The sequence below is a fragment of the Ovis canadensis genome, chromosome 20, assembly GCF_042477335.2.
Source record: "Ovis canadensis isolate MfBH-ARS-UI-01 breed Bighorn chromosome 20, ARS-UI_OviCan_v2, whole genome shotgun sequence".
Lineage (NCBI taxonomy): Eukaryota > Metazoa > Chordata > Mammalia > Artiodactyla > Bovidae > Ovis > Ovis canadensis.
The window spans coordinates 38,155,977-38,172,460 of NC_091264.1; the positions used below are offsets into that span (position 1 = coordinate 38,155,977).

At 46.2% G+C, this 16,484-nt stretch overlaps 1 protein-coding gene across 10 annotated transcripts in view; it reads left to right on the forward strand.

The window, feature by feature from the left end:
* TFAP2B (transcription factor AP-2 beta) overlaps nt 1-9,541 on the forward strand; it is a 29,352-nt gene extending 19,811 nt beyond the window's left edge. For 7 of the 10 annotated variants that reach the window (XM_069564712.1, XM_069564714.1, XM_069564716.1 and 4 more), the window contains 2 exons: nt 1,991-2,132; nt 5,010-5,657. In XM_069564712.1, coding sequence (XP_069420813.1) covers nt 1,991-2,132; nt 5,010-5,310 — 443 coding nt within the window. In that variant the 3' untranslated portion in view covers nt 5,311-5,657. Of the gene's footprint in view, nt 1-1,990; nt 2,133-5,009; nt 5,658-6,316; nt 6,380-7,598 lie in introns of those variants that run through there. The other 3 variants (XM_069564711.1, XM_069564715.1, XM_069564709.1) reach the window with 1 other exon arrangement.
* Nucleotides 9,542-16,484: the final 6,943 nt, after the last annotated feature.

The following is a 16,484-nucleotide window of genomic DNA, read 5'->3' on the forward strand; positions in this document are numbered from 1 at the left end:
GCAATTGTTGTGCCCTTATGAGTTGGATGTCAAGCATTTGCTTGAAAAGTTGAAAGATCTTTTTACTTAGAGGGAGTGGCAATTGTCCAGAGGCCAAGGGATGTGTGCACAGGTCCCTGAGCTCTGGAGAGTGCTCAGGTCTGGCCTCCAAGCCAGTGCAGGTGCCTCCAGGTGCAGGACATGGTACCTGAAACAACCTCGAACAAACTCAAGAATAACTGTAACCAGCAATCCCTTCTATATTGCTCTCCTTCCCAAATTTTACCTCCGAATCCTCAGTGGTAGTAAACGCACTGTTAATTTGTGAAATTATTGTTGCATTCATGATCTCTAATGGTTATTTTAAAACTCATGTCACTTCCAGGGCCCCTATCTCCCGCTGATTACCTGGGATTTATTGAAATAGAGCTTCATAAGACCAGTGACCTAGGAGAAATATGGGTTGGGGATGAGGGGAATGGGAGGGGCCAGTTAGGAAACATGGAGGGGAGTCATGTATGATCTTCAGTTGTAAATTTAAAGGCCCATACTTATAACAAGCACATTCTAGCTCGCTCATCATTTTGGGATTGGAGATGATATTTATGGTATGTAATAAACAGGACCTTCTCCAGAATCTAGAACAAGTGGATCTGCATTTGAATTTGTGGGTTGTGGAAGACACAGGAAATATAGCCAGAAGGGCCTAATAGAGGAAGTTGTAGAATCTTCTCTAGAGTCTAACATGTAGGTTTGGTTTTTTCTTCTATTTTTATGGGTACGATATTATGACATTCCTTCAGGGAGTTAGTTTTTGGAGCAGAGGATCTTAGAATATTTAGGCAGCAACCATAAAGTCATCGCATTGACAGGCATTGCACTTTGCCATCTTTCAGGCAAAGTTGCCTGGCCCAAACTTATCCTCTAGAGGCAGAGGTGACCAAATTTCCAGACCACACTTATTAGTGGTTGCCTCTCAGCCTGGGGGTTTTACTTTTTGCCCTTTAGCGTATTGCTAAAATCACAATCTTCGTTTTGAAAAGCAGTCAAGGTAATTTCAGCCCAAGACAGGGATTTGGGTGGAAAAGGAAAGGAACTGGAAAACCCACTGAAATGCCAATATTCCATTGGCAGTTTTCAGTGTTATGAGTTGTTGTAAGTTGGAAGTGTTTGGTTACTATGCTAATGATGATTAAAAGTAGTCATGCCGCTTACAAATAATGTGGCTATGGGATAATTCAGCACATCTCTTTTTTTATGTTAAGATCTTCCCTTGAACCCCTAAGGCTGTGTTTTTAATTCGAAAGGGGTTTCCACTAAATTGAGGAGTCTCTCAGCTGTCCAGGTTTTCTATAGCTACTGTGTCATCTTTGTGCCATAGAAAGTCCTTAACTAGGAGAATGATGGCAGGAACCTCTGAAGAGGAGAAACCTGAAACCTACCTAGCAGGAAACTGACAAGGAGAATAAATATTTCATTGCTGGATAGACGCTGATCCATATATGATTTACATATTCTTTAATATATGTGGACATAGGCACACAGGGATCTATATTTGTATGTATTAATTATAGGAAGATACAAAAGTTAGGAAGACTTAAATTTTATTTAAAGCAGGAGTTAACATGTTAGATGCTTAAAAAAGGGGTGAGGGGCAGATCTGGCTTGAATGTTCAGCACTGTCTGTCTAGGTGCAATTGCAGGGTGGCTTCCAAAAGTGGCCCACCTTTCCCTTAGGGCTGGGGTATGGGAGACCCGAAACTATTCAGGGGATGCCTAGCTAGGATTTGACTGGAAGTGTGATCAGGGAGAGGCTGGAAGGAGCAGCAGGAATAGTTTGTTCCATTAACTTTAATCATGGCCTGAGAACCATGTTCATCTGGGCATCTGTACCACCTTTGCTACTGCCCCCAAGACCTGTTTTGTGGACAATAACAATAGATCAGGAAACACCTCCTGATCTTGGGAAGGTCTTGGGTGCTGATTATTTCCTCTGCGGCTGTCATTTCAGGAGAAGCTGTTCATTTAGCTCGGGATTTTGGGTATATTTGCGAAACGGAGTTTCCCGCCAAAGCTGTTTCTGAATATTTGAACCGGCAGCACACGGACCCCAGTGACCTGCACTCCCGGAAGAATATGCTGCTGGCCACCAAGTGAGTGTCCTAAACTCGCCCCTACTCCCATCCTGCGTAGCCACCTCGTTTGGGAGGAGACGGTGGGAGCTCCCAGCTCAGTGGCGAAAGCCTGCAGATTGCTGGTAGGGAGCCCTCCCAGCTCCACCCCGCTGCGTGTGCCCACCCCTCAGCGTTGATTAGGGGCTGTGTGTGTGCGCGCGTCAGTCTTCTCTGTTTCTGAGATTTTGGGAAGGATGGCTTTATTAATCGGAATCCAGGCTTTTTAACAATTCACATCTCCCGCCCTGGGGGTGACAGGCAGACCTTTGCGGGGTGGGGGCCTTATTCCAGTTCTTCCTGCATCCTTGGATGCTTGTTTCTGCCCAGGTTGCACCTCTTCCTGTCCTCCTCACACAGCCACGTGTGCTTGCTCAGGGTGTCTGTATGTCACCCACGTGTACCCATCTCTACCCTCAGCTCTAATTACTCTCTTTCCAACGTTGCTGTTTGGCATCTTCCACAGACGTAGAATTTACTACAACTCCAGAGGGGAAACTAGTAAATCTCTGGCTAAGTTTAGGTCTAGAGCTCATTTGAACTTTTACAGTGGGTTTTCTATTTATTTGATTTACTCCTGTCTTTGGCTTCGATGTCATATTGCTGGTGTTTTATGGCCGGCTCAGGCCTTCAGTGGGCGGCGCTGCGTGCACCCGCACGTTTCTCTCGCAGGCGCGGCCCAAGCAGCGGCGCTCATTTATTTAGTGCTCCAGGACGCGGTTTGTTCCGTTGACAGCGTAATTTAAAGAAATATATGGAAGGCTGAAAAATCATTTGCTCAAATTTGTCCAGATGTTTTTGAGACGTGATTGGAATTTGATTGCCCCTTTCCGCAGGGTCAAAAAATATTAATGTCCCAGAACTTTAATTGCTTACAGACCCCAGTTTGGGCTTTGAAGATTTAAAATGTTTGACTCTAAGCATTTGTTCTCCGCAGTTCAGAATTTCCTTTTTGGCACATTGGTAATGAGTACAAACTTCAGGAAAGCCTTTAACCATCCCTTCCAACGATCAAAACCTGGCACCCACCTCTTTTTAGAAGGTTTTCCTTGATGTACTAACTAGCAATATAATAGATCTTTGTCAGTAAATTGCCCTCCCACCCCTTGCCCTTGGTGGCTAGCGGCAGGGGAACTGTTTGGTGCTTTATAAAAGAGTAAAGGTACTTTGGGGAAAAACTAAAGCCAAACTGGATAAATTAGATAACAGGATTCCACAAACAACTCTGTGGTTTCCCTGAGGAGTGCTTGTGGCTTCTCTTAGGCCAGCATTTCTTAACCTGAGGTGAGCATCAGAATTGTCTGGGGAGCATTTCCAAGATAATTATTCGTGGACCTAGCCCCAGGCTCCCTGAATGGGAACCCATTCAGGGAGGGTGAGGGTGGGAGTGGAGGCCTGGATGTGTTTGTTTGAACCCCACAGGTGATTCTGAGGAACTTCTGACTTAAGAAACTGCCCTAGTTAGGTCAAAACTGTTACCTGTTTCTTCCTGGTTGGGATGATGTATGCCTGCATTTTGAACAGAGAAACCAGTGAGAGCATGCCTGGTAGTGTCTTCTACCCATCAGTCTTAAACCAGAAGCCTTTTCTGGCTGTTGCAGGTGGGGGAGGAGGTGTTTTCCACTCCTTTGGCCGTTACTTCTCCTGGGAGTAATCCCCTTGGAATAGGTGCCCCAGAGTCATTCACATGAGCCTCCAGGCACTGGCCCTATTCATCTGTTGGCCAGGCCAGGTGTCACCAAGTGTCAGACCATCCCAGGGAGGCCTGGGGTTGGAGTTCTCTAGTTTTTTTTTTTCTCACCACCCTGGAGACCAGGTGGAGGAAGGCTGACGGAAGCCTGCCAGTCTGTGAAAGGCTATGACCTTTGGGATGCCACGCCTCTGACCACAGCGAACCAAGCCTTTGGGCCTTCAGGGCTAAAATCCTTTTGTCCATCTCCTATATTAAAAATTTCTCGAGTAAGTTCAGTCCGTAGTTAGGCATGCAAGATTTCTAAGGCTGGGAGATTTGGGTGCCTTAAGGAATTAAAAACCTTCAACAAATAAAAATCTCCCCTCCCTGGAGTCTTAACCATCTAGCTTTAGTTTTATTTAAACAATGTGGGACTCCTTTTATATGGACAACAATCCTGTTGTACAAAGATCTTCCGTAGCCTACACTTTAAAAGAAAGGGGAAAAAAGGGGAGGTGGTGGTGGTGGGAATACCTCCCTTCACAAATACTGCAGGTAAACAGCTTTTTGCTTTGAATGGAATCAGCATTCTCTCCTGGAATAAACAGTTGCTTGCCCTGGGCCATGCACAGCTCCAGCAATCTGCTTCTGTGAGAGGGACAGGCTTGTGGCCCAGGGCTCTAAATCTTTCTGGGCTTTCTGAGTCTGATCGCCAAGAGGTTGGAGAGGCAGGAGAGAGGAGGGGGAAAGGGCTTTAAAAAGAACTATCAGGTAAGAGCTAAAAATGACTGAATATTCCAAATCAAATGCTAAAAGCCTAGCGATTTTCCCAAAGCGGGGTTTATGCAGTTTCCTGCATAATGAAGGGGTGGGGGTGGGGGGGGTGCGTGGGAAATGGGCAGGGGAGGGGGCTGCCGAAAAGGCCAGGCTTTGGGATGGAAGGGGTGCCTCACCTCCCCACCCTCGCTTTCCTTCCAGTCCCAGCTGCTCGAGAAGGCCGGCCGAGCGCTGGGAAAGGAAACAGAGCGGAATCGCCCGCATTAGCCTCGCTCCCCGGCTCTGCGGTGACCGGGCGCCTCTGGGCTTGTGTGAGCAGTCTCCTTTCTAATGCCAATGACAACGACACTGAGGGTGGTGTGTGTTTGTTTGTTATTGTGGTTGTTGTTCCTCTCCCGCCCCATTTACAGGCAACTTTGTAAAGAATTTACGGATCTGCTGGCTCAGGACCGGACTCCGATCGGGAACAGCCGGCCCAGCCCCATCCTGGAGCCGGGGATCCAGAGTTGCCTCACGCACTTCAGCCTCATCACGCATGGCTTCGGCGCCCCGGCCATTTGCGCCGCGCTCACGGCCCTGCAGAACTATCTCACCGAGGCGCTCAAAGGCATGGACAAGATGTTCTTGAACAACACCACCACTAACAGGCACACGTCTGGGGAAGGCCCAGGTAGTAAAACTGGCGACAAGGAGGAGAAACACAGGAAATGAAAAATTAAAAAAAAAGGAAAAATGTTTTAAATACAAAAGGAAAACAGAAACAAATTTTAATTTTAGCTTTAAAAATATTGGATTGGCTTTGGAAGAATTATATTAGGTAGATACACATACAATCAAAATTTTAAAAAACAAAACTAAATAACTTAAAAAACAAACAAAACTGAGGCGTACCACGGAGCAACAGTATCGGTTCTCAGTGTCTATTTCAAGATACACTTGGAGACCACCGTCCGGATTTTCCACTTCGGTTCTTTCGAGCTTAGTAATACTGATAATAATAATAAAAACATGATTTTTTTTCCCTTTGGAAAATAAACGTAAGACTAAACATGAGAAAACGCTAACTTATTGGAAGAAAATCGGAGAAACCTTGTCGGTGTCAGTGCTTTGAGAGCTGGTTGACTGAGACGCACGAACTTTTTAAAATTTTAATATATTTTTAGGAAACTGGCAGTCCCCGCCTTTCCACCTCACCTCACCCCTCTCCCAGCCACCCTTTTCTACGTTGCCCTTCTTCCCTCTGGCTGTCACGGGAATCTTCTGGGATGAAAAGGCGTGTGGTTAGCCCCCAGGCACGGTGATTGCGGTCCCCTCGATGCCCCCGCCCCGCCCAGCGTCCTTACCTCACCGGTGCCCCAGCTCCCGGGCCGTTTGCATAATTAGGGAGGGCGAGGGCGGGCGGGGCGGGAGGCCCTCGGGGTCGCTGGCGGTGGCTGCAGCTCTGGGGCTGGCCGTCCGGCCGAGCGGAGGCTCCCGCGGCCGAGGAAAATCCGGACCAATAAGTTGATTCAGACTCATCATCAGTTGCTTTCAGAAACCTTACTAGTTCCCAGCCTTGCTGGCATCTGCCTACAGAGCATCTTGCATTTGTTATCCTATTTGTGTCATCTACCAATTTTAAGAACAATAGTAAAAGCAAAACACAATATGAATACGTTGATTTATGTAATTCCTTCGGAGGGGTATGTACCATTTCATTCTCTTCTGTTTTCCAAAGCTTTGCCCGCATGGTTTATGAGCTTCTTCAAAGAGGACTTGGGCTTCCTACACAATCTATAAGGTACAGAGAAAAAAAAAATCCGATCCCTTTTTAATCAAAGCCTGTGTGTCAGAATTCTGCAGGTGCACTTCTTTAAAGAAGCTCAAAGGGAATAATTTAGAAAGTGGCCAATAAGAGATTGAAGCAGCTTTGAGTCTAGTAGTTAACAGATACTTCAACATGGAATTCCGGAGGAGTGGGGAACAGCTAAGTGAATTTTAGGGGAGAGAAGTAAGGGTTCTTGGAGCCCAATATTTTAATATTATTGACTCGCCTTTAAAATGGATTCCATTTCCTTGGGCTCTTTGGCAATTTTGGGAAAAGCAGCAGCTTTGCGGGTGGTTGAGTGGTCCTGGGAAGAAGGGTGGTGCAAGCTCCTGTGTTTCAGCAGCAATTACTTTCTTACAAGATGCTTTATAATGCCACCCCCCCCCCCCCAAGACATGCACTTGTTTTGACAATAATGGTAAAATAACATAAAGTGAAAGGAGATGTACTTCAGCTTTGAATGTTACCGTCTGGATACACTGGGGCTATTCCCGGTGGATAAAGTCTCATGCACTTAATATCTCTCATTTCTGGCAGCCCAGCTCCTTTCTTGGGCTTTACCTGAGCATTATCATGAAATAAAATCTGAAATCCATTGTTCCCACCATCCCCAAAGCAGTGGGAAATCCCCAGGGGTATAAGTGGGTGAGATCTCTAAAATAGAATGTGAATGAACGCATCTCTTTAACCAAAGTAGGCATTAGGAGCTTTGCAGCATCTCTTGAAGATAAAGCTCCAGAGGTCTGTTCTGCAGAATTTACAGTTAGGACCCACTGGGACTCTTAGGCCGGCACCCCTGGGGCCTTGGCCTGGGGAGGGGGAAGGTTGAAGGGTGGGACTTAGGAACCTGATGAAAGTTTTGCGCTGACATGTTTATGGGGGAGGGAGTTAGGGACCTGGTTTTAGGTCATCAGGAGGGCCCAAGCAACGGTTGATGTCAGACCCCAGTCCATCCACTGTCAGCTCCTTTGAGGACTTCTGGATGTGCAGGGCCCAGACATAGATGAGTTGATACGAGTACAAAGGTCGGGAGCTAGACTTCATGGAGCGTGTAGATAGATGCTCCATCTCTTCCTAGCTTAGACGCCTGCGCCTTTGTCCGAGGGCCTGGCCGCTTGCATAAGACGTATTCTGATTGCCAAAGGCAGAAAGGAGAAACTGCACTGAAAACCATCGTCTCCTTTCCTTGCAGGGCAACGCGCCCCACGCGTGTGACGTGCGAGAGACGCGATGGATGCGCCTTGCTCTTACTGTGCAGGTCCCGAGAGCGTGGGGGCCACTCGCGCCCAGTCGTGTTGAGGACATAGAATCAGCCGCTGGAGGGGCCGCGGGCCGCGCGGGCCCTTCCCGCTCTCGGTCTCACCCTAAGGGCTAAGGCGACCGAGAAAGCCCGGTGCTCCAGTAGGTAATGGGGCGGCGCCCCGAGGGCTGCAGGCTAGAGGGGTCTCAGTGCTGCTCGAGCCCCTAACTGCCAGCGGCTGCCCGGGGCGCCTGCTCCCCGAGGGCGAGTGGCCTAGAAATGTCCAGGGGATCGGAAGCTTCCCCCGCCTTTGCCAGGATGAAAACTCTCCACCCTCAGGCTCCTAAAGGCGGGTCATGGGTAGGAATTGTCTTACTGGGCTGCGCAGCCTCCTTCGTCGCCCCTTCGCCCCTCTCAGTGCGCGTTCCTCCCGCCCGGGCTGAACAGAGCCCTTGGCATCCCTTCCCTGCAACTCCCCACCCCACCCCACACACACGTGGATAGAGCCCACTGCCCCCTTTCCCTCCCTCATTTCTCCTTTCATGTATGACTCCCGCCTCCTTGCTTTCGTTAGGCCTGCTACGTTTATCTGATAATTGAGTTATTAAAAGATTTGGTTTCCTTGGGCCCATAAATCAATAAACAGTGGGATTAACGCAAGGCTTTGTCTTTTAAGTCAAGGGAAACGTTTAAAACAAGCCCCTTTGAGCCTTGTTTTCAAACTAAACAGGTGAGTCGCAGCTCTCCCCTGCACCCCTGCCCTCTTAAGACACTGTATCCAAACCTCTTAAGTGCCCTGTCCCAAAGTAAGAGCTAAAGGTAGGAAGGAAGAGTCAGGATATGGCAGCGCTGCCTTCACACTTTCCACTCTGTAAGTTCCTTTGGAAGTTCTAAAGGTTTTCTGACCACGTCTGTCCAATCCTGCCTCCTCTTATATGTATGGTGGCTCTCCTGGGAGAAGGGGAGAGAGAGAGAGAAAAGAAGGGCTGTTTTGAGTGAGGATTTCATCATCCAAGTGATCGTTAACTTCTCTCCCAAACTGGGAAGGTAATTTTCTCCCTCGAAGTTAGCTTGCATTTTCTTTTCCTTCTCTCTGACACCGCATCCTTAGCTTTCTCCACTTTCAAAGTTTCAAAGACATGGCTGTTTTATTTTCTTTGGCCAAGGAAACCACTTTCTCTCAAGCAATTATTTTAGATCCTATGAAAACTTTGTTCGAATGGAAATCCTGAAACCCCCAACTTATCTACACGCTGTTCCTCCGGTACAAAGCCTTACCTAAAAGGGCAATTCATTCCTACTTAGCGTGTTTATAGACAACTTGTCATCACATCTGATATTCTGTATGCATAATACATTATGTGGAAAGGAAATAAACTTAAACCATCTGATGTTGCCTCAAGAGCCCAAACAGTGTTCCCCCCCTCCTGTGCCGATGTATGTTAAATTATAGGGTTAAAAAAAATAACAAAATTCGTTTTGTTTCCTTTTAAAAAGTAGAATGAACACCATTCTTGAAATGCCAAAATTGACTCCTCTGTTGAGTTGGTCTCTCACTCACTAACGTTTTTGACACACAATCGAGAAATATCAATCTATTGACTCTTCAGGAGAAGAGCTCTGGAGGGTATCCATGTTAAGTTTGTATATATTTATTTATGCTTAATTTAACGGGAATGTGTAAATATGGCGAGCAAGTAGTTTGGGATTATTTATCTGTGAATCTATACCTCTGTGAATGGGTGGTTAAAAAAAAAAAAAAACCGCTTGACCCTAGGTAGAATCCTCTCTGAATTTTTCTGTTCTTTATAGACAAGCTGTTATGGTAATGGGTAGAAATTGGTTTATTGTCCAGTGTTGATCTGATTTACATAAATAAAAGATTGTTGTGTTTTTGTTGTGTTTTCATCTTCAGTTTCTTGAACATACTGTTTAATTCTACAGACAGAAAGAGTATAGCCAAGGTTTCCTTTTTGTCCCCCACTCTATCATATAAACACAGGCAGTGTTTTTCTTACAATAAATACAATAAATTTTGCTTCTCAGAAAAATGGACACTTTTGTTTTCACTAGAAGGTGTTTTTGACTTTTTAAAATTCCAAATTGACACTATTCTCTATTTTTCACCGAATTTGCAATAAAAACTCTTGTTAGTTGCATCTCTTGGCTTATTTTGCCCTTTAAAAAAATCAAGTTGTCAAATTATTTACTTTCTAGATAACAGACTCTATGTCCCAGGCACTATGGATCTCTGGGTCCAAGTCAAAGAAGGTGTTCCCCTCTTGTTGCTAGTGAGATGGCATTCTGGCATGATGTTCTTTGAAGGAGATGGTGTAAGAAAGTAGCCCACCAGACCAGAGCTCCTGTGCCTTACACCTTGGGATCTGGGGAAGTTAACTGGCTCATGTCAGGACTGAACCCCACCCTGACCTCACCAGCAGTGCCAGGCGCTCCGTAAATAAGTGAGGAAAAGCTCCCTTGACCAGAGGAGGAAACAGGGTTCCTACGTTAGGCTCAGAGGATGACCAGAGAAGCCAGAGCATTTCTCATTTGGGTTAATGGGCTGCAGTAATCAAACATCTTCTCAATCTGTATTTCATCCCAAGGCTTGGTGTCTTCCCTCAGGCTAGGAAAGTAAATTTGTCCAAGCTGTTGCACACTTTGGACCAGTCACTGTTTCTCTCTCGACCTCAAAGTCTCTATCTGTAAAGTTCCTTTCCAACATTGTCTAGGTTTAATTATAGACAGCAGGAACAACAACATGTATATATATTTAAGGGTAACTAGCAAAGTTAAACCTAGGTAACTGGTAAACCCAGATTAGGACAGTGCTTCGCATATAGTTGGTACTCAGGTAATTAATAATATGCCTTCTATATCAATTTTCTGTTTTTCAGATGACTCATTCCCACTTGGACTTCCCTATAGGGAAAGACAGAAGGGACAATGGAATCTGCTTTCTGTGAGATTTTCCACTTCTTGGCTTCCTTACTAATTAAAAAAGGGGGACTATCATGGCTAGAACTATAAATGACTGAATCAAGAAAGAGAAGGAAAGTAGAAGGAATTTTTTAAAAAAGCGTGATTAAGAGGGCCTGCAATGCATTTATCTAGAAAGAAAATAGGTATATGCCTTTGTCTCTGCCTCAGGTATATTGAGTTTCGTTTTCTTTTGCTTTCTTGGCCAGCGAAGGGTTGGTTACTACTGGGAATTCACAAAGGCAGTGATGAGTAATTTCCATATCCTACGGCAAACTTACCTATTGAAGGGTTAACACCAGCTCTGGAGAAACAGATCGGCCATCTATTATTCCATAGGTAAATTCCAAATCATCCTCTCTTCCCCCCACCATAAGACAATCACCTTTACTAGGCAAAACTCAAAGTCCTGAGGGGCCTGAATGTGTGGAAAGAACTGGAAGAAAGGGAAGAGGTAGGCAGCCAAAGAGCCTTGCCTAACAAAAATGGCCCTGGGCTGCTAGTTACAGCTCCTCCTCCCATGCTTTTGTTACTGCCTTAACCAGGCCGCGGAAGTAGTAAGGAAAGAAGGGAAACTGGAATCGCTAGGCCGTGGACCCTGATCACGGGCCCTGCGGGGGTCCTGGGTGACCTTGAAGGAGGTGTCTCTGCCGCCCCCAGCCTGCCTGGAGGCAGCCATCCCGGGTGCGAGGCTTCCAGTGCCCCCGAAGTCAGCCTGCTCGCCCGCCCGCATTAAAGGCTTATGGGCCTATTAAAAATAATGCTAGGAGGAAGAAGAACCGATTATTTTTTTTAATGCGGCCACGTTCTTTCTCTTCATTTGCAAAAAAGTCCCATGGGGGTCCTTCCCCAGGGACCGCAGGCACCAGCGCTTAAAGCCACCACGGATGGGACGTGTAATCTTCTTGGGGGCGCTCATGACTCCCAACGAAGGCTGCCTTCCACGCCTGGACTTGGAAGGCGGTTACCTGTCACGTCGAAGCCTCAGAAATTAAACGTGCGGCTCAGAAGTCCATTAATTTTAGCTTCCCATTAATCTATTTATAAGTGAGCCAGCGCTGGCTCTATAAATACAGTCCTATAAAATTGAACGCCTTCCCATAAATCTTCTACGTTGTTTATTTACATGTATTCTCTCGTCCTCCAACGAGCCTCGTTTCAGCTGGGGAAGCCACTTGGCCATGGAGTGGGATCTCCCCGCCCCAGCTTCCCGGCAGGAATCCTGGGCTCCTTGGAAAGGAATTGCGCGGGAGCAGAACACGGAGGGAGAAAACTCATTTTTCCTTCTTGACTTTGTTTCATTGAGTCTATCCCAAACTCACGTTCTCCATATTTCCCATCACAAGCTCCACATTGATTTATACTGTCATAAACAGCATTCTCGCGACTATAACTTCTCTTATAGCTTGGGGTGAGCTCCTTTTTCACTTCTCTGGCAGCCACTACTTTTAAATCAGGCCTCGTAAATAATCTCAGCGCTTCCAGAAGAGGAGGTCAGTCAGTCGCCTCCCCGGGTCCACTTTCTTGGCTCGGGTCCCTCCGTGCCCCTCCCCCAGGTCACAGGCCGGCGCTCTCCCACCGCCTTTATCCCACATTCCCAGGACACAGCCGCAGACACCAATGCGGAAACTGGGCGCCCGTGCTCCGATATTCACACCCGGGGCCCAGTCAGCGTGTGCACGTACCGCGCGTGCGCCGCCGCTGCCCAAGTTGAGCGCAAGCACGCGGCGCCGCGGCCCGCGTCTAGGCACGCTCTACCAGTGCCAGGGCCGAGCGTCAACGAGCACGCACGCGCGGACGCCTACGCACGCGCACGCACGCACGCGCTGCGGCCCTCCCCCCAGCGCGCGTATCTCGTGGCCCAACTACTGCCCAGGGCACAGTCTGACCGTCAGGCTTTCTGCTGCGCGTCCTTGGGGTCAAGTTCGCGAACAGCCGCAGTGTTGGCAACCCTTCTTTCTTTTTTCAGACTATTTATGTTGAGATTGAGGGGGCCGTTTTGTCACACAAGTTCAACACATTTTAGGCTGTTTCCAAACTAGCAAGATCAGGTCGCGATTTCTGGCCTTGTACGGAACCTATTTGTTCCTGCCCACCGTGCTGCTTTTCGCCTTTTCTCTTCTCTCAGAAGGGCTGCTGCCTTCTGGAGCTGACTCGAGAGAGAGGCGTCCAGACCCAAATAGGGGGTCACACTTGCTGCCAGGAGAGGCCTCTGCATAAAGATGCTTCTTTAAAAATTTTAAAAAGCCGCATAATAGCCAATGGACTTGGCACAGAGTGACTTGCTTGGGCCACACGGAGGGCAGGCTTGGCAGTCATCTGTGACTGGACCACCAGTTAACGTCGGAAACGTGCCTGTTCGCGGACGTATTTGCAAACGTTTAAAGGATGTGGCTGTCAAATGTCATTAGCCCACACGTTTTAGTGGAAGGAGGGTACGACCATGGTGTGTATGCGTAGAATATTCTGGGGAGGGCAGAGTCTACCCTCTGTAACAGTCACATGTCCCTTCCTGTGCAGACTTTTATCAAATGACTGGAGAAAAGAAGCTGGCACATGAGCAGTGGGGTACGGGGGTGTGGAAGGAGTGCCTGCAAGACTTTGGGGGAAAAACTCGGACCCAAATCAGACACTACATAGAATGAGGTGGAGGACCGGATCGAGTCAACCCAATGAGTTCTAGCACTCCGTGTGTGAACCACCAGGTCCTGAATGCTAGAACCTGGCGTCCAGAAGTGCCAGTTGAGGCCAGGCAACTTGGAAAAACCTGGTGAGCCGGCTGTTCAGGTGGGCAAAGTGAGTGCGACTATAATCTGAGAGTTGAAAGAAAATGGGATTCTAGATAGCTTCTGCACAGCAGTGGATTTTACTGCTAGACTGACCACCCATGTAGGGTTGGGCGGAAGAGGAGAGAGGTTGAACAGAATGACTGAGAAAATGCCAGTCAATGTGAAGAAAACAAGTGTAAAACCAAATCTTGTGCTCCACTAGCCAACTCCTCTTTACCACCCCTGTGTCAAAAGGTGGTAGTGCTAATTTTGAGAACGAAGAATCAATCTTGGACCAGTTTGAATTTTCTGTATACATTATCTTCATTGATAAATAATTCTACTAGAAACAACATGTGAGACCTGGGTAGGGGGAGAGTTGTAGTTACACACACATACACACACACACACACACACACACACCCATACCCTACTGCTGCATATACACAATATCACAATATGGAAATTCCCCTAATAGTAGGACTACAAAAACAGTCACAACGAAAGAGCATTTACCAATGTGAATTTTCTCTTGCACTGGAGTCCCATGAGTTAAGGGAACCCAGAAAAGATTTGTGGGGTTTTTTTTGGTGGTTTTTGTTAGCTTTTGTTTTTTTAGGTTTTAGGGACTTTTAAGAGACTTCTTTTGGCTAGAGATTCCTAAAGATAGGAAACTACCAAGATTTGAGGCAGAAGCACAGTTGACTCTGGCTTGGGTTGTTTTCACACATTTTCCCTTTTGCTGTTTTTAGGAAGAGAGGAGAGCACAGGCCGGAGCCATATCAACAAAATAGACCCACTGAATGATTTCATTTGCTTTTATGTGCAATCTAAATATTCTTTTCTTCTTCAAAGATAAGGGCCATTTCAGACAATGGGGTCAAATAATCCAAAGAGGGATCAAGTTGATCTGAGTCCCTGTGACCTTTGCCCTTCCTTTAATTCTCAATAGTGAACATCTGTGTTTGGTGGCCAGTGTCTGAAAGTAATAAAGACAATTAGAGCATTTTATTTTTCCTTGAGGGAGAGGGGTTTGGGTGTTGGCATAGAGAGGTAAAAACTTTGCTCATGATACTGCTCTAGGGATGAAACTAGGGAAGCAGCAGTCACTTGGCCTTGCTGCTTTGTAGGCCCTGAGGAGTTGAGTGTAGTAATGATGTACACTGAAGCTATAGGTACTTCATACTGCTCCTTTCTTGATGAGGCAGTCTTTCCTTACAGTCCCATCATTTGTCACCTATGCACCAGAAGAAGACAGTGTCCACCTCTCTCTCCCTAGCCTTGCTCTGAGTTTGCTTCCAGCACTGACAACGGTTAATGAGGTTCCTGAACACATCCTCACCTCCCCCCTACTCTTGTGAAGGCCTCTCTCTCTCTTATGCCTAAGAACAAACTAAATCAAAGCCCAACCCAAACGACTTGACAAAACACCAACACCCACCACATGTTAATCAGTTTGTTGAAAAGTATTTCAGCTTCTACTGTGTAAAACTTCAAAGTCCACCCATCTTGAGGCCATTTGAAAGGGGCTCAAGTTCTGAAAGAATAAGATATTCCAGAGATGATCAATTAGAGAAAGTTATCTCCAGAACAAATGTCTAGTGAAATCACACATTTTCTTAGCCATGGTATCCTCGTGGCACTCTGCTGTGGGTTTTTTGTGACCCAAAGTTTGTTCCTTATAAAGGACAAATAGCTGATCTTGAATGAGAAAAACCTATTACTCATGCATGCATAAAACTACATAACAATTTAAGACTCTTGGGTGAAGTTAAAGTTGAAAAGTGATAAACTACACACACACACACACACACACACAGATATGAAAGCTCAGTTGAAGTGAAACTTTTTTCCTAAGGGAGTTCTTTGGAAAAGCCCTATTTTTAATATTCTAAAATTCGTACAAGGGGGTACATCTAAGAATCAGAGCATGAAACCTTAAAATAAGGGTAGAGTTTTTTTTGTCAAGTAGACACTGAACGCCTTCTCTGCATGTCCTCACTCTAACATGTACACAGGAACGTGCATCTTCAGTGGAATCATTCTGCATTTAATCTCATATGTGCACAGGCACACACAGAAGACTGTTTTCATTCATCATTTCTCCCTGATGTTAAACATGTGTTGGGAATTTTGGAGCTCAGACTTCTCCAGATCATATTTGTGACTTTGTTCTCACACATGCAGTTTAGAAACCTACAAGGTGATAACTAGGTTATTCTTCCTCTCTCTCTCCCCCTTTTTTTGCCCTTAATAACTCTGTCCTTCTTCCTTTCCTCTCCCCCACTGGTTCCCCCTCCCCAGCATTCTGTCAAGCAATAGGCTGTAAAATAGTTATCCAGACCAGCAGCCAGGCAAATGCCGTTTGAGAGTAATTTCTGCCCCAAGCGTTTAGCCCAGGGCAAAGCAAGCGTGCTCTCTAACTGATCAACCTGGATATTTCATTATTCATTAATTTACTGTTTAACCAAATCCCACTCATTATCAGAGGCAACGCTTGGCAGAGCCCAGCGAACAGTAGCAGTTGGTGTCAGGCGTGGAGAATTGGCCCATTTGATCCTGGGCTGTTTTATTATTCAACACCACTGACTGGGAAAAAGGTCCATGAATAATAAAGAGCCAAAGCGTGTTTGAACTGAGAAGCATGACACAGCCTTACAAAACAGCAGTTAGAAAATTAAAGGCAAGGTGGCCCAGACTTTGCATTTTTTATCTTGGCTGTGGGCACAGACATTTATATCCCTACATTGTTTTCAATGATTTTTTTTTTTTTTAAAGTCCTGAAGACAGAGGCATTTGTTTCAGTCAGTCTCACCCTTTTAAAACAGACCATTGAAGAACTGAGGAGCAAACTCACACAGCAAGAAACAAACATGCCTCCAGATGGGAACTTGAAAACATAATTTCTAACCTCATAATCAGTTAGGTCCTTTGTGGCCCTTCTCAGCTATAGGGAAGAGGTGGGTGATTTTAATTCTTCTTTGGACCTGCCATCATTCATACCCTGGGTTGGTTTAATAAGATAATTCATGATGCTGATCAAATGCATGTTGAGTTTCCTTTCTGTCCAGTTGGTTTCTTCACAAGATTT